General features: G+C 54.8%; 2 protein-coding genes across 4 annotated transcripts in view; both read left to right on the plus strand.

Moving 5' to 3' along the window:
• The first annotated feature begins 84 nt into the window (after nt 1-84).
• aldh4a1 (aldehyde dehydrogenase 4 family, member A1) lies at nt 85-7,795 on the plus strand. Its single transcript, XM_057031668.1, is given in 16 exon segments — nt 85-360; nt 1,319-1,412; nt 1,481-1,573; nt 2,087-2,134; nt 2,258-2,413; nt 2,611-2,739; nt 2,741-2,761; nt 2,824-2,898; nt 3,288-3,475; nt 4,067-4,140; nt 4,213-4,409; nt 5,844-5,891; nt 5,960-6,112; nt 7,049-7,170; nt 7,245-7,363; nt 7,442-7,795. Coding segments are annotated over 16 exon segments (1,671 nt in total). The 5' UTR covers nt 85-319; the 3' UTR covers nt 7,555-7,795.
• A 777-nt stretch (nt 7,796-8,572) lies between these two features.
• Nucleotides 8,573-17,111, plus strand: part of LOC130525016 (E3 ubiquitin-protein ligase RNF123) — a 35,248-nt gene continuing 26,709 nt past the window's right edge. For all 3 annotated transcript variants that reach the window (XM_057031663.1, XM_057031664.1, XM_057031665.1), the window contains exons 1-9: nt 8,573-8,759; nt 9,057-9,157; nt 9,448-9,532; nt 12,298-12,377; nt 12,719-12,816; nt 12,982-13,036; nt 13,152-13,237; nt 15,731-15,817; nt 17,008-17,075. In XM_057031663.1, the coding sequence (XP_056887643.1) occupies nt 9,076-9,157; nt 9,448-9,532; nt 12,298-12,377; nt 12,719-12,816; nt 12,982-13,036; nt 13,152-13,237; nt 15,731-15,817; nt 17,008-17,075 (641 nt within the window). In that variant the 5' untranslated portion in view covers nt 8,573-8,759; nt 9,057-9,075. The remainder of the gene's footprint in view (nt 8,760-9,056; nt 9,158-9,447; nt 9,533-12,297; nt 12,378-12,718; nt 12,817-12,981; nt 13,037-13,151; nt 13,238-15,730; nt 15,818-17,007; nt 17,076-17,111) is intronic.

Genomic DNA, 17,111 nt, shown 5'->3' on the forward strand with positions numbered 1-17,111 from the left:
GCAGCAGACCCGCCCGCGGAGTGTTCCATCCCGAGAGGGGGGGGGGGGGGGATTTACGTTAACTCGTTTATAAGAGGACGAGTTGAGTCTCTTCAGTCCAATAAGATTTAAAAAAATCTGTTCTAGTGAATTAGAAGACTAAAGTTCCGGTTCGGGTTAACCCCAGCCCTCCTGGCAGGTGTGCGGCCCGGGTGCTGGTTGGTACGTTCCGGTCGGGGAGCTGGTTCCGGCGCCTCCGCTTGGTCAAACGTTCGCCCGTCGCTTCGCGTCCGGGACCTTCAGGACCGTTTCACCGACCTTCATCACCGTCACCGGAAACATGCTGCGCGTCACCGCGGCCGCGGGTCGCTCCTGGAGCGGGTACGTAGCCTCGGAGCTCACGCGAGCCCACGTGAGACGTCTTCCGCCCCACGAGTGGCACGAAGCTCGTGGATCACCTGAACACCAGTCAACTACTGACCTATAGCGCAACTGGTCTGTGACCCGCCGTCTGTTGGCTCATTTACTGGGCACATCCGCTCGTCTCTGGCCGCCAGTAGCCCGGAACCTCAGAGTGGACCGAGTGGACCGTTCTGACCGAGCTCCACGCGGAGTGCAGGACAGTGCTCGATACGATACTCGATACAGTGCACGATACTCGGTACGATACTCGGTACAGTGCACGATACTCGATACAGTGCACGATACTCGGTACAGTGCACGATACTCGGTACGATACTCGATACAGTGCACGATACTCGGTACAGTGCACGATACTCGATACAGTGCACGATACTCGATACAGAGTACTGCAGAATCTACAACTATGGTGCGTTCAGGTGCAGGAATTCACGCGCACACGCACAGTGACCTTCTGTCCAGAGAACCAGCTGAATCTACATGAAACCAGCCTGTTGATTCAGACGTGAGCTGAGCCACGTTATTACACAGATGTTTGTTATTACATGGTACTACATGTTATTACAGGGTACTACATGTTATAACATGTTATTACAGGGTACTACATGGTACTACATGTTATTACAGGGTACTACATGTTATAACATGTTATTACAGGGTACTACATGGTACTACATGTTATTACAGGGTACTACATGGTACTACATGTTATTACAGGGTACTACATGTTATTACAGGGTACTACATGGTACAACATGGTACTACGTGTTATTACAGGGTACTACATGGTACTACATGTTATTACAGGGTACTACATGTTATTACAGGGTACTACATGTTATTACAGGGTACTACATGTTATAACATGTTATTACAGGGTGCTTGCGTCCATGCTGCATTAACGCGCTTGTCTGTGCAGGTTCAGAACCTTCTGCGTCGCTCCGGTGGAGGTGAAGAACGAGCCCATCCTGGACTTCAGAGACGGCAGCACCGAGCGAGCGGAGCTGCTGAAGGTCAGAGTCCAGCTGTGGTTCCTGCAGCCCGGAGAACATCTGTAAACGGTTCCTCTCCACCATTTCAGGCCTTGGACAGAGTCAAGAGGACAACGGAGGAGATCCCCTGTGTGGTTGGAGACCAACATGTGTGGACGAGTGATGTCAGATACCAGTTATCGGTGAGTGGGCAGAACCATCTCATGTAGAAGGGGGGCGCCATCAGGCTGTGGAACCAGATCCTGGTCCAGGTACGAGGGGACGATGGAGGAGGAGATCTTCCTTTGTGAGGAAGTTGAGAGTCAGTAGTTCAGCAGCTACAGTCACTACGCTAGCTAAGCTAGTTAGAACAGCAGCATTAGAACAGCAGCAGCTAACCTTTAGCATCGTCTTAGCTCTGCTGCTATGGGACCAGGCTCATATGGGGGGACCCTCCTCCATCTGATGGCAGGAGGGTCCCCCCATATGAGCCTGGTCCTGCTCAAGGTTTCTTCCTCTTGATAGACCTGGATGTATTAATAAAGCTGACATGGACACGCTAAGGATGTGAAGAATGTCTGAACATGTCGAAGAACCTGTTAAAGTTAGGAACACAGGACATCTGTGTGAGGACATCTTCAGCTTGTTAGCATGTTGTTAGCATTAGATGTTGGGTTGAAGAACAAAAAATAACATTGTCTTTTTTCTATTCAAAGCCGTTCAATCATTCTCACAAGGTAGCAAAGTTCTGCTACGCTGACAAGGTGAGTCGATGATCCGATACCGCTCACACAGAAATCCAACGGTGCCGCCATTAGCTCGGCGCTAGCTCGGCGCTAGCTCGGCGCTAGCTCGGTGCTAACTTGGTTCTTCGTGCAATGATGCAGGAACTCATCAACAAAGCCATCCTGGCATCAGTGGCAGCTCGCAGAGACTGGGACCTGAAACCCGTTCAGGACCGGGCCCAGATTCTGTTCAAGGCAGCTGATGTGATCAGTGGACCCAAGAGAGCAGAAATCCTGGCCAAGACCATGATTGGACAGGTGAAGCTCCGCCCACACGCCACCATACAGACGGGATAAGGGCCCAGGCTGACAGGTGTGTGTGTGTGTGTGAGTCTGTGTGTGTGTGTGTGTGTGTGTGTTGTGTGTGTGTGTGCGTTGCGTGTCTGTGTGTGTGTGCGTGTGTGTGCGTGTGTGTGTGCGTGTGCGTGTGTGTGTGTGTGTGTGTGTGCGCTCAGGGGAAGACGGTGGTCCAGGCAGAGATCGACGCTGCTGCCGAGCTCATCGACTTCTTCCGCTTCAACGCCAAACACGCCCTGGAGCTGGAGCGGCAGCAGCCTCTGGACTCTGGGGGCAGCACCAACACGATGCTTGTACCGGGGGCTGGAGGTGGGCCGGCACCACGACCCCCCCCCAGGATGGGCTGACACTCACACCTTTGTCTCTCTCAGGGCTTCGTTGCCGCGGTGGCGCCGTTTAACTTCACTGCGATTGGTGGAAACTTGGCGGGAACTCCAGCTGTGATGGTACGAGGCTCAACAGGAAGTTGGTGGGGCCGACAGGAAGTGTGTGTTTGGTCAGGAACAGTTCAGCCGCCCACGTCGTCGCCCTGGCGGCAGGCAGCTCTTCAGCCTCTAGTTGGTTTGTGAGGATCTTGGAGTGACCCCCCTCCTCCCTCTGACCCGGTCCTGGTCCCGGTCCCGGTCCTGGTCCTGGTCCTGGTCCTGGTCCTGGTCCTGGTCCTGGTCCTGGTCCTGGGTCAAGGTCCTGGTCCCGGGTCAAGGTCCTGGTCCCGGTCCTGGGTCCCAGTCCTGGTCCCGGTCCTGGTCCCGGTCCTGGTCCCAGTCCTGGTCCAGGGCCTGTTGATGGTTGTGTGTCCATAAATAAAGACCGATCGAGCTGAACGTGTTTGTAGGGGAACGTGGTCCTGTGGAAGCCCAGCGATGCGGCCATGTCTGCCAGCTACGCCGTCTACAAGGTCCTGCGGGAATGTGGACTCCCTCCAAACATCATCCAGTTCCTCCCGGCTGATGGACCCGTCTTCGGAGACACCGTCACCACGTCCCAGCACCTCGCAGGAATCAACTTCACTGGCAGCGTCCCGTAAGTCCTGATGTCCCTCAGATCAGTGCTCACATAGTGGTCCCAGTAACCCCAGTGGTCCCAGTAACCCCAGTGGTCCCGGTAACCCCAGTGGTCCCAGTAACCCCAATGGTCCCGGTAACCCCAGTGGTCCCAGTAACCCCAGTGGTCCCAGTAACCCCAGGGGTCCCAGTAACCCCAGGGGTCCCAGTGGTGCCAGTAACCCCAGTGGTCCCGGTAACCCCAGGGGTCCCAGTGGTGCCAGTAACCTCAGTGGTCCCAGTAACCCCAGTGATCCCAGTGATCCCAGTAACCCCGGTGGTCCCAGTGGTCCCAGTAACCCCAGTGGTCCCAGTAACCCCAGTGGTCCAGCCAGAAGGCAGGTTGGCCCATAAGCTCCGCCTCCCCGCTGAGCTCGCCACAGGTCTGGGGCGTGGCTGACCAAACTGTCCACCGTTGACCTCCGCGCACGTGAAGATGAGGCTGTCAAGCACGTAGGAGAGGGAGGGAACCCTCAGCCCCGCCCTCTCACGGGGGGTCACCCTGCGGGGGCAGCTGGCCCCTGGGGGCAGAATTGGTTGGTGTCTGACATCTTGGTGTCTGTGGTTGTAGGACGTTCAGGCGTCTGTGGAAGCAGGTTGCTGAGAATTTGGACTCTTACAGGACATTTCCTCGCCTGGCAGGAGGTCAGAACCACCGTCTGTTTCATCCTCATCACTGCTAGGATGGTCCTTGACCTTTGACCTCTTTGTTTTCAGAATGTGGTGGCAAGAATTTCCACTTTGTTCACAAGTCGGCAGACGTGCAGAGCGTGGTGAACGGGACAATCCGCTCTGCCTTTGAGTTCGGGGGTCAGAAGTGCTCCGCCTGCTCCAGGATGTACGTCCCGGACAGCCTGTGGCCTCAGGTCCGACAGCAGCTGCTGGACATCTGCAGAGACCTGCGAGTGGGAGATGTGAGTCCTGCTGGTGGGCTAGGGTTGGATGGTTAGGGTTAGAGGGTTAGGGTTAGAGGGTTAGGGTTAGGGTTACATGTGGGCTAGGGTTAGAGGGTTAGGGTACATGTGGGCTAGGGTTAGAGGGTTAGGGTTACATGTGGGCTAGGGTTAGGGGTTAGGGTTACATGTGGCTAGGGGTTAGAGGGGCTAGGGTTAGGGTTAGAGGGTTAGGGTTAGGGTTACATGTGGGCTAGGTTAGAGGGTTAGGGCTACATGTGGGCTAGGGTTAGAGGGTTAGGGTTAGGGTTACATGTTGGGTTATAGGGTAGGGTTACATGTGGGCTAGGGTTAGAGGGTTAGGTTACATGTGGGCTAGGTTAGGGTTACATGTGGGCTAGGGTTAGGGTTAGAGGGTTAGGGTTAGGGTTACATGTGGGCTAGGGTTAGAGGGTTAGGGTTAGGGTTACATGTGGGCTAGGGTTAGGGTTACATGTGGGTTAGGGGGTTAGGGTTAGGGTTACATGTGGGCTAGGGTTAGGGGTTAGGGTTACATGTGGGCTAGGGTTAGAGGTTAGGGTTACATGTGGGCTAGGGTTAGAGGGTTAGGGTTACATGTGGGATAGGGTTAGGGTTACATGTTGGGTTAGAGGGTTAGGGTTACATGTGGGCTAGGGTTAGAGGGTTAGGGTTAGAGGGTTAGGGTTACATGTGGGTTAGGGTTACATGTGGGATAGGGTTAGGGTTACATGTGGGCTAGGGTTAGAGGGTTAGGGTTAGAGAGTTAGGGTTAGAGGGTTAGGGCTACATGTGGGCTAGGGTTAGAGGGTTAGGGTGTTACATGTGGGCTAGGGTTAGAGGGTTAGGGTTAGGGTTACATGTGGGCTAGGGTTAGAGGGTTAGGGTTACATGTGGGCTAGGGTTAGGGGGTTAAGGTTAGGGTTACATGTGGGCTAGGGTTAGAGTTACATGTGGGCTAGGGTTAGAGGGTTAGGGTTAGAGAGTTAGGTTAGAGGGTTAGGGTTACATGTGGGCTAGGGTTAGAGGGTTAGGGTTACATGTGGGCTAGGGTTAGAGGGTTAGGGTTAGGGTTACATGTGGGCTAGGGTTAGAGGGTTAGGGTTCCATGTGGGCTAGGGTTAGAGGGTTAGGGTTACATGTGGGCTAGGGTTAGAGGATTAGGGTTACATGTGGGCTAGGGTTAGAGGGTTAGGGTTCCATGTGGGCTAGGGTTAGAGGGTTAGGGTTACATGTGGGCTAGGGTTAGAGGATTAGGGTTACATGTGGGCTAGGGTTAGAGGTTAGGGTTACATGTGGGCTAGGGTTAGGTTACATGTGGGCTAGGGTTAGGGTTACATGTGGGCTAGGGTTAGAGTTAGCAGCCCAGCGGTACTGCACATAAAGATGGATCCTCTGTTGTTTGCTCGGCTTATTGGTTCTTGCTCTTCTGTCCAGCCGGTGGAGGACTTCAGCACCTTCTTCTCAGCGGTCATTGATGAGAAGGTCAGACGTGTTATTTGCATATTACTTGCGCGCCAGTTTCTCACCACCTTCACCTGGTTTCATTCCAGTCGTTTGCACGGATCAAGAGGTGGCTGGATCACGCCAAATCTTCTCCCAGCCTGAAGGTTCTGACTGGAGGAACCTGCGACGACAGTAAAGGGTACTTTGTGGAGCCCACCATCGTGGAGACCACAGACCCCCAGGACAGCATCATGTGTGAGGTGGGTGTGAACCTGAACCATGGAGTCTTGGTGGCAGACCATCGGGTCCAGGGCCACCAGGTGACCTTTTAACGTCCAGTCTGGCCTCTGACTGGTCAAACGTCTGCGTCCACGCTGACACCCTGCAGCTCTGAAGAGCCACAGAGGGTAACTGGAGAGATTGAGCTGTGCTGGTCCCAACAAACAGAGCTAGCACCAATCAGGGGCCAAACAGGCTCCCAACAGGCTCCAATCAGGGGCCAAACAGGGTCCAAACAGGCTCCAATCAGGGGCCAAACAGGCTCCCAACAGGCTCCAATGAGGGGCCAAACAGGGTCCAAACAGGCTCCAATCAGGGGCCAAACAGGCTCCCAACAGGCTCCAATGAGGGGCCAAACAGGCTCCCAACAGGCTCCAATCAGGGGCCAAACAGGCTCCCAACAGGTTCCAATCGGGCTCCAAACACTCCAATCAGGGGCCACTTGGGGTCCAATCAGGGGCCAATCAGGGTCCAATCAGGGTCCAATCAGGGGCCAAACAGGCTCCCAACAGGGTCCCAACAGGCTCCAATCAGGGGCCAAACAAGCTCCCAACAGGGTCCAATCGGGCTCCAATCAGGGTCCAATCAGGGGCCAAACAGGCTCCCAACAGGCTCCCAACAGGCTCCAATCAGGGTCCAATCAGGGGCCAAACAGGCTCCAACAGGCTCCCAACAGGCTCCAATCAGGGTCCAATCAGGGGCCAAACAAGCTCCCAACAGGGTCCAATCGGGGTCCAATCAGGGGCCACTCAGGGTCCTTGTGCTTGTGTTCTACAGTGTGGACATACTGGGCTGCTCCCATTAATAAACCAGCTGGATCCGTCAGTCCCCAAACCGGTCCTCAAACCGGTCCTCAAACCGGTCTAACCCTAACTGGTTTGGACTCCTCCTCTGAATGGGTCACTTTTCTCTCCCAGGAAATCTTCGGGCCTGTTCTGACGGTTTACGTTTATCCAGAGGAGGAGTACAAGGACGTGCTGGAGCTGATTGACAATACGTCCCCGTACGCCCTGACTGGATCTGTCTTCGCTCAGGACCAGTAAGAACCCAACAGGGACCAGTACTTCCTGTGGGGCAGGAAACGGACCCGTCAGGCTGCGTTTGTCTTCGCAGGCTCGTGATCGATGAGGCCGCCCGGATTTTGAGGAACGCCGCAGGGAACTACTACGTCAACGATAAGTCCACCGGCTCCGTCGTGGCCCAGCAGCCGTTCGGTGGTGCCCGAGTTTCAGGTACACCGCCGCTTCTGTGGTCAGAATGTGTTGCCACGGCAACCCGCCATCACTGCCCCTCTGCTCCTCTGCCTGCAGGAACCAACGACAAGCCCGGCGGCGCCCACTACGTGCTGAGGTGGACCTCGCCACAGGTGGTGAAACACACCTGTGTGCCGCTCACAGGCTGGAGGTACCCCTACATGGGCTGAGGATGGAGCCTGCAGGGCCAGCAGGACCACCACGTGGGCTCTCTGGCCACCACGTGGGCTCTCTGGCCACCACGTGGGCTCTCTGGCCACGGCTCCTTCGTTAGGGTTGATTATTAATCCACTGATCCAAATAATCTACGTCCATATATGGGTTGATGATTCTCAATGAACTCAATGATCAGTTGATCAGTAATGAGACACACACACACACACACACACACACACACACCACACACACACACACACACACACACACACACACACCACACACACACACACACTCATCCATCCGTCCATCATCCATCCATCCCTCCACCATCCCTCCATCCCTCCACCCTTCCATCCCTCCACCCCTCCATCCCTCCACCATCCCTCCACCACCCCATCACCCCATCATCCCTCCATCCCTCCACCCCTCCATCCCTCCACCACCCCTCCATCCCTCCACCCCTCCATCCCTCCACCATCCCTCCACCCCTCCACCACCCCTCCATCCCTCCACCACCCCTCCACCCCTCCACCATCCCTCCATCCCCCTCTTTAAAATGTTGCGATTAATGTTCCTAATCTGCTGTTTGAGTGTTGCTGCAGACCCATCTGCCCCCTCGGCAGAGTTGGTACTGCTGTAAATTCAGATATTTAGTTTTTGAAAATAAATCCTAAATTATTAAGCTTGTGTGTTGGAGTTCTTGTGGCCTCTGGCCCCCCCCCACCACCACGCAGTCATCACACATATTGTTGAGCCGGTCCAGTTCTTGTTGAAAGGTACTGATCAGGCGGCTCCTCACAGGTTGGATCTAAAGAATCCTGCCTCAGTACCGATGGTCTTCTGAGAGTTCATGGATTTTTTAAATTGTGTCCCTTCCTCTGAGATATTAATTGTGTGCCATTAAAGTGTTGATCATGTTTCCAGCCCATTTTGACGTCCTCTCCTCACATCTATAGATGTCGAAGCCTGCTCAGAAATGCGTGGATGTTCACCTGGCAGGCGACAGGTGGCGCTGTAGGCCTCTACTGTCATGAGGACCCGAAGAAGAAGAAGTTTGACAACATTTGTGCGATCGCGTTCCGAAGGTTGTTTGTACACACCGACTTTCCGTAGCGTGTTGACGAGCAAATTGGAGGAAAAAGGCTTCGAGCTTCTGACAGATGCGACGTTTTATCCTCCAAGGGAATAAAACCGGGAACAGCGGAGGCTCGCGGCGGTACGTCCTCTATCCGCTGGCCCGTTCCCGGAACCGTTAGAACCATCACAGCTAATATCCCCGACACGAGCATCAGAGGAGCCAAATTAACGTCCTCGGAACCAACGCGATTCCTCACATTCATCTGAGGCCCAACCGTCAAATGGCGGTGATGGTTCTCCAAGTTCTGCGGACGTTTGAGGCTCTTCTGTCCTCCATGAGCAGAAGTAGCTCGGCCCAGTTCCGTGTAGCAGAGCGATTAGCTGCTTGATGCTGTGTTTTCTGTGGACGCCAAAATACCTTTGTTGGTCTCGACAGGTGAGTCCAGACCTGCAGGATGAGCTCTACAGGAGGTGGCCCCAGTTTGACCCAACGGAACTACAGACTGGCCTCAAACACGGACAAACCCAGAACCACAGGTACCAAGTGAATGTGTGTAATTCGGTTCTGAGCTAAATGGAGCTAAATCGTGTGTCTATACATTAGACATAATACTCGTTATGGTTTGTAATCTTGAATCTGAATGAAACCCACATATACGAGGTAAGACGGTCCAGAAGACACGCGCCTGGGTAGCTGTGCACGGATGGGCTCTTCACTCGGGTTCTCCTACAGGGTTCCGTCCTTTCACAACAAAAACAAGAAGGGTCGATCAGTTCCACTCTGCTCATTATCCTGTCGGTTGTGATTCGGTTGTGTCTTTTTCCAGGTGTTGTGAATGACAGGCTGCTGAGTGACTACCTGCATCACGTGTTTCCCAGCTGCAAACCAGGGCTGGCCCCGCCCTCTCTCAGGTAATATCTCCATAGCAACCAGGAGAAGAGCCCTGTACATAAAATATGCAACTGCCATCAACCAATACAGGTCACAATTTGTTGCTGGTGCGTTTAATTGTAAAGAAGCAGGTCAGTTCTGACTGTCTGTGCTGATTCCACCTGTCTGGAACCAGCTTGTCCCGGCCCGATGAGGCACCGATGTGTTGCCGTCTCAGCGTTGCCTTCAGAATGTGGCCCAGCAGAGGGGAAACTGATCTGAAAGTTCCCTTTAATCACACGTAGGTCACCGGCCCCCCGCTCCTGAACGGGGGCCGTCTCCAGGCCACCAGAGGAGTTAAAGTTCATCACTTTTAAGTGTTACTCCAACAGTAATCGGTAAAAGCCATTCACTGTTTTATTTACAGTGATAATAAAATGAATGACTAAATTTCTTTAAAATTCTATTCTATATTTATACGGGTCATGAGACGTGTCATGTCATGGGCCAGAGGGAGTTTGATCCTTGGGCAATGTTCTACTGGGCCTCGACCAGTCAGGGTTAGCAACCGAAGCAAGTTAAGGCTAAAAATACCAGTACAAAATACTGGGCTGGTGCTCATGATGTCATTATGTTATTCTTGCCCTGTGTGTGTGTGTGTGTGTGTGTGTGTGTGTGTGTGTGTGTGTGTGTGTGTGAAGGAGTGTGTATGTGTGTGTGAGTGTGTGAGGGACACAGTGGTTTCCCCCCCATGCTATATGACCACTTCTATACTTGGACTCATCTCCTCGACCTTCTCAGGTTCCTGATCTAAATATAAGTGTTACCACAGAAGGACACACACAGTTTTTTGTGAAGTAAAATGTGAACGGACCAGTAGCAACATTTATATTAGAGTTTCTGCTGATACAGACTATAGTAAAAGGGGGTTTGAGGTATTTTGTGTTGTCTGGTTGTTAGTTTATTGCTACAGCACACAGATGAGAAGATTCCAAGCAAGCTTGACCAATGAAGAAAAATAAATGTCTGTTGTTCACTCACCTGGGGTAGGGGTAGCTTAAGGGGGTAGGGATAGCTCAAGGGGGTAGGGATAGCTCAAGGGGGTAGGGGTAGCTCAAGGAGGTAGGGATAGCTCAGGGGGGGTAGGGGTAGCTCAAGGGGGTAGGGGTTAGCTCAAGGAGGTAGGGATAGCTCAAGGGGGTAGGGATAGCTCAAGGGGGTAGGGATAGCTCAAGGGGGTAGGGATAGCTCAAGGTGGGTAGGGGTAGCTCAAGGGGGTAGGGGTAGCTCAAGTGGGTGGGGTAGCTCAAGGAGGTAGGATAGCTCAAGGGGGTAGGGGTAGCTCAAGGGGTAGGGGTAGCTCAAGGAGGTAGGGATAGCTCAAGGGTTTAGGGATAGCTCAAGGGGATAGGGGTAGCTCAAGTGGGTAGGGGTAGCTCAAGGGGGTAGGGGTAGCTCAAGGGGGTAGGGGTAGCTCAGGGGGTAGGGATAGCTCAAGGGGGTAGGGATAGCTCAAGGGGGTAGGGATAGCTCAAGGGGGTAGGGGTAGCTCAAGGGGTAGGGATAGCTCAAGTGGGTAGGGGTAGCTCAAGGGGGTAGGGATAGCTCAAGGGGTGGTAGGATAGCTCAAGGGGGTAGGGATAGCTCAAGGGGGTAGGGATAGCTCAAGGGGTAGGGGTAGCTCAAGGGGGTAGGGGTAGCTCAAGTGGGTTGGGGTAGCTCAAGGAGGTAGGATAGCTCAAGGGGGTAGGGGTAGCTCAAGGGGGTAGGGGTAGCTCAAGGAGGTAGGGATAGCTCAAGGGTTTAGGGATAGCTCAAGGGGATAGGGGTAGCTCAAGTGGGTAGGGTAGCTCAAGGAAGGAGGTAGGGGTAGCTCAAGGGGGTAGGGGTAGCTCAAGGGGGTAGGGATAGCTCAAGTGGGTAGGGATAGCTCAAGGGGGTAGGGGTAGCTCAAGGGGGTAGGGATAGCTCAAGTGGGTAGGGATAGCTCAAGGAGGTAGGGATAGCTCAAGGGGGTAGGGGTAGCTCAAGGGGGTAGGGGTAGCTCAAGGGGTAGGGGTAGTTCAAGGGGGTAGGGGTAGCTCAAGTGGGTAGGGATAGCTCAAGGGGGTAGGGGTAGCTCAAGGAGGTAGGGATAGCTCAAGGGTTTAGGGATAGCTCAAGGGGATAGGGGTAGCTCAAGTGGGTAGGGGTAGCTCAGGAGGTAGGGGTAGCTCAAGGGGGTAGGGGGTAGGGGTTAGCTCAAGGGGGTAGGGTAGCTCAAGGGGGTAGGGATAGCTCAAGTGGGTAGGGATAGCTCAAGTGGGTAGGGGTAGCTCAAGGGGGTAGGGATAGCTCAAGGGGGTAGGGATAGCTCAAGGGGGTAGGGATAGCTCAAGTAGGGGTAGCTCAAGGGGGTAGGGGTAGCTCAAGGGGGTAGGGATAGCTCAAGTGGGTAGGGGTAGCTCAAGGGGGTAGGGATAGCTCAAGTGGGTAGGGATAGCTCAAGGGGCTAGAGGTAGCTCAAGGGGTTAGGGATAGCTCTTTGTCGGGACCCAAACTGGTTTTCCAGAGAACCAGTCTGTAGACGCGTCAATGATGAACTTCAGCTTTTTTGTGTGACTGAAATTTTGCTTGAAGAGCCTGAAGATATTTGAACAACTTTAAAAACATTTGTTTTCTTCATTTCTCTGTGAAATAAATGACAAAATGCAATGATGTAAAAGTGAAAACTTATGGGCTCCGGATCAGGGCCTCCTGAGTGAGGACACATCAGGGAAGCTTGGAGCTCCAAGTTCTACCCTCGGTCTCCATCCTCTTCCTGCAGGAAACCTCTGGGCTTCCAGGATCTGGGTGCTCACCTGGAGACACTGTTGTGTGAAGGAGAACCTGCAGAGGACAGCAGAGGTATGGCCATCATGTGACCTAAACAACAATGTCCATCATGTCCCCCTCCAGATTTAGAAACACCCCTGTCTTGTGGTGATACCCAGGTTGAGTTCTGACCCATATGCTAACCAGTCTGTGGTGAACGGTCACCTGAGCACAAGAACAGGAGCCGCCTTTAAGAAAGAGAAGACATTTTTCATCTGCTAAAGTGGAGGGGGAGGGGCTTATTAGCAGCGAGGCAGCAGCTGCATTTTGGGGGATTCGTTTTAGGTCCCGCCATTGAGTGAAAACTGATCCTGGGTCGGTTCTTTAGACCTGTCTGCTTCCATCCTGTTAATCAGACATTTGTGTGTGAACAGATCAGCCTGTGGACGGTCGTCTGGGTCCTCAGCCGGTGGTTCTGGACCACACCAGTGGCTTTGAAGGTCTCCTGTTTGTAGATGATGATCTGCTTGGGGTAAGATGCCTCCTGACACCATTGTAGCCGTTTTCCTGGTTATTAGTGTGTGTGTGTGTGTGTGTGTGTGTGTGTGTGTGTGTGTGTGTGTGTGCGCGTGTGTGTGTGCGTGTGTGCGTGCACGTGCGTGTGCTAACAACAGTAACTGACCGTGCATGATTGCAGGTGATTGGCCACAGTAACTTCAGCTCCATCAGAGCCACCACGTGCGTCTTCACAGGTGAGCTTCATGGTCACTCATGTTGGTGTCACGTGCGCTCCTCAAACGTGCGCTCCTCAAACGTGCGCTCCTCAAACGTGCGCTCCTCAAACTGGGCCGGTGCTTGTGTGTGCAGGGAAGTGGGCCTACGAGGTCCTGATCTCCTCTCAGGGGCTGATGCAGATTGGTTGGTGCACTCTGAACTGCCGCTTCAACCAGGAGGTAACGCCGACCGACCGTTCTGGGTTTATGGGACACACACCCGTGTACTTGTATCTTTATGAGGACTTTCATAGACACAGATCCTATTGAACTGGCCCCCATGCCCCCCCATGGCCCCCCCATGGCCCCCCATGGCCCCTCATGGCCCCCCCATGGCCCCCCATGGCCCCTCATGGCCCCCCATGGCCCCCCATGGCCTCCTTTCTGCTCTGTCCGGTGCCGCTCTGCTCCACTGCTGTCACCACCAGACCAGACTGAAGCCAAAGGCGCCACAGCACCGTCGCCCTCTTAGAAAAGACACATCTGGGTTAGGGTGGACACTATTGAGCGTTGACCCTGGGGACAGAGAGGACATGCTGGGTTAGGGTGGACACTATTGAGCGTTGACCCTGGGGACAGAGAGGACATGCTGGGTTAGGGTGGACACTATTGAGCGTTGACCCTGGGGACAGAGAGGACATGCTGGGTTAGGGTGGACACTCCTGAGCGTTGACCCTGGGGACAAGAGAGGACATGCTGGGTTAGGGTGGACACTATTGAGCGTTGACCCTGGGGACAGAGAGGACATGCTGGGTTAGGGTGGACACTTTGAGCGTTGACCCTGGGGACAGAGAGGACATGCTGGGTTAGGTGGACACTATTGAGCGTTGACCCTGGGGACAGAGAGGACATGCTGGGTTAGGGTGGACACTCCTGAGCGTTGACCCTGGGGACAGAGAGGACATGCTGGGTTAGGGTGGACACTATTGAGCGTTGACCCTGGGGACAGAGAGGACATGCTGGGTTAGGGTAGACACTATTGAGCGTTGACCCTGGGGACAGAGAGGACATGCTGGGTTAGGGTGGACACTATTGAGCGTTGACCCTGGGGACAGAGAGGACATGCTGGGTTAGGGTGGACACTATTGAGCGTTGACCCTGGGGACAGAGAGGACATGCTGGGTTAGGGTGGACACTATTGAGCGTTGACCCTGGGGACAGAGAGGACATGCTGGGTTAGGGTGGACACTACTGAGCGTTGACCCTGGGGACAGAGAGGACATGCTGGGTTAGGGTGGACACTACTGAGCGTTGACCCTGGGGACAGAGAGGACATGCTGGGTTAGGTGGACACTACTGAGCGTTGACCCTGGGGACAGAGAGGACATGCTGGGTTAGGGTGGACACTACTGAGCGTTGACCCTGGGGACAGAGAGGACATGCTGGGTTAGGGTGGACACTATTGAGCGTTGACCCTGGGGACAGAGAGGACATGCTGGGTTAGGGTGGACACTATTGAGCGTTGACCCTGGGGACAGAGAGGACATGCTGGGTTAGGGTGGACACTACTGAGCGTTGACCCTGGGGACAGAGAGGACATGCTGGGTTAGGGTGGACACTATTGAGCGTTGACCCTGGGGACAGAGAGGACATGCTGGGTTAGGGTGGACACTACTGAGCGTTGACCCTGGGGACAGAGAGGACATGCTGGGTTAGGGTGGACACTATTGAGCGTTGACCCTGGGGACAGAGAGGACATGCTGGGTTAGGGTGGACACTATTGAGCGTTGACCCTGGGGACAGAGAGGACATGCTGGGTTAGGGTGGACACTATTGAGCGTTGACCCTGGGGACAGAGAGGACATGCTGGGTTAGGGTGGACACTATTGAGCGTTGACCCTGGGGACAGAGAGGACATGCTGGGTTAGGGTGGACACTATTGAGCGTTGACCCTGGACAGAGAGGACATGCTGGGTTAGGGTGGACACTACTGAGCGTTGACCCTGGGGACAGAGAGGACATGCTGGGTTAGGGTGGACACTACTGAGCGTTGACCCTGGGGACAGAGAGGACATGCTGGGTTAGGGTGGACACTACTGAGCGTTGACCCTGGGGACAGAGAGGACATGCTGGGTTAGGGTGGACACTACTGAGCGTTGACCCTGGGGACAGAGAGGACATGCTGGGTTAGGGTGGACACTATTGAGCGTTGACCCTGGGGACAGAGAGGACATGCTGGGTTAGGGTGGACACTATTGAGCGTTGACCCTGGGGACAGAGAGGACATGCTGGGTTAGGGTGGACACTATTGAGCGTTGACCCTGGGGACAGAGAGGACATGCTGGGTTAGGGTGGACACTATTGAGCGTTGACCCTGGGGACAGAGAGGACATGCTGGGTTAGGGTGGACACTACTGAGCGTTGACCCTGGGGACAGAGAGGACATGCTGGGTTAGACTCTAGTCTCTAGATTACAGATGAGCTAAGACGACCTGCAGGTGTAAACAGCCCCGTTCTGGAGGTGACCTTCTGTCACCTGAGCACGTCCAGGACCATGAAGCATGACACAACACACACACCACACACACACACACACACACACACACACACTGCTCACTGGCCTCTGGCCTGTCATGAGTCATGAGTCATGGAGGTGTAAAAGGCTGTCATGTGCTCACCTGTGCAGAGGTGTGTGTTCACCTGTGTGGGTCTGGTTCCATGTTCTGTCCTCAGGAGGGTGTCGGTGATACTCCTGATTCTTATGCTTATGATGGAAACAGAGTGAGGAAGTGGAATGTGACCACCACAAACTATGGAAAGGTAGTGTGTGTGTGTGTGTGTGTGTGTGTGTGTGTGGGGGGGTGTGGGGGGGTGTGTGTGGGTGTGTGGGGTGTGGTGGGGGAGGGGGGTGTGTGTGTGTTGTGTGTGTGTGGGGGGGTGTGTGGGGGTGTGTGGGGGTGTTGTGGGTGTGTGGGGGTGTGTGTGGGGGAGGGGGTGTGTGAGTGGGGTGTGTGTGTGGTGTGGGGGGGGTGTGGGGGGGTGTGTTTTGTGGGGGGGGTGTGTGAGTGTGTGGGTGTGTGGGGGTTGTGTTGTGTGGGGGGGTGTGTGTGTGGGGGGTGGTGTGTGTGTGTGTGTGGGGGGGTCTGTGGTGTGTGTGGGGGTGTGGTGCGGGGGTGTGTGTGTTGGTAGGGGGTGGTGCGTGTGGGGGGTGTGTGGGGGTGTGTGGGGTGTGTGTGGTGGGGGGGGTGTGTGTTGTGTGGGGTGTGGTGTGTGTTGGGGGTGTGGGTTGTGTGGGGGTGTGGTGTGTGTGGGTTGTGTGTGTGTGGGTGTGTGGGGGGTGGGCGTGGGGTGGTGTGTGGGGGGTGTGTTGTAGGGGGTGAGTGTGGGTGTGGTGTGTGGGTGTGTGTGTGTGTGTGTGTGTGTGTGTGTGGGGGGGGGTGCGTTGTGTGTGTGTGTGTCGTGCGGGGGTGTGTGTGTGTGGGGTTGTGGTTGTGTGTGTGCGGGTGCTGTGTGGTGTGTGTGGGGCTTTGCGTGTTTTGTGTTGTGGGGTGGGGGTGGCGGTGGGGGTTTTGTTGTGGGCAGGGGGTGTGTGTGGTGTGGGGGTGTGGTGGTGTGTGGGGGTGTGTGTGTGGTGGGTGGTGTGTTTGTGTGTGGGGGGGGTGTGCGTGGGGGTGTTGTTGTGTGTGGGGGTGTGTGTGTGTGGGGGTGTGTGGGCGGGTGCGTGTGTGGGGGGTGTGTGTGTGTGGGGGGGGTGTGTGTGGCTTGTGGTGTGTGTGTTGTGGGGCGTGTAGTGGGGGTTGTGGGTGTGGTGGTGGTGTGCGGGTTGCGTGTGTGTGTGTGGTGTGGGGTGGTGTGAGCTTTGTGTGGGGGTGGGGGTGTGGTGTGTGGGGGGGGTTGTTGTGTGTTGGGGGGGGGGGTTTGTGTTGTGTGTGTAGGGTTCGGTGTGTGGTGGGTGTGTGTTGTGTGTGGTGTTTCGTTGTGTCACCCACGTCTCTGAACTCTCTCCTCAGTCGTGGGCAGCCGGGGACATCGTCAGCTGCCTGATGGACCTGGAGGAGGGAACCATCATGTTCTGCTTGTGAGGAACTCTCTTCATCGATGCTCTGCTTCATTC

The sequence above is a fragment of the Takifugu flavidus genome, chromosome 4 (genome assembly GCF_003711565.1).
Source record: "Takifugu flavidus isolate HTHZ2018 chromosome 4, ASM371156v2, whole genome shotgun sequence".
Lineage (NCBI taxonomy): Eukaryota > Metazoa > Chordata > Actinopteri > Tetraodontiformes > Tetraodontidae > Takifugu > Takifugu flavidus.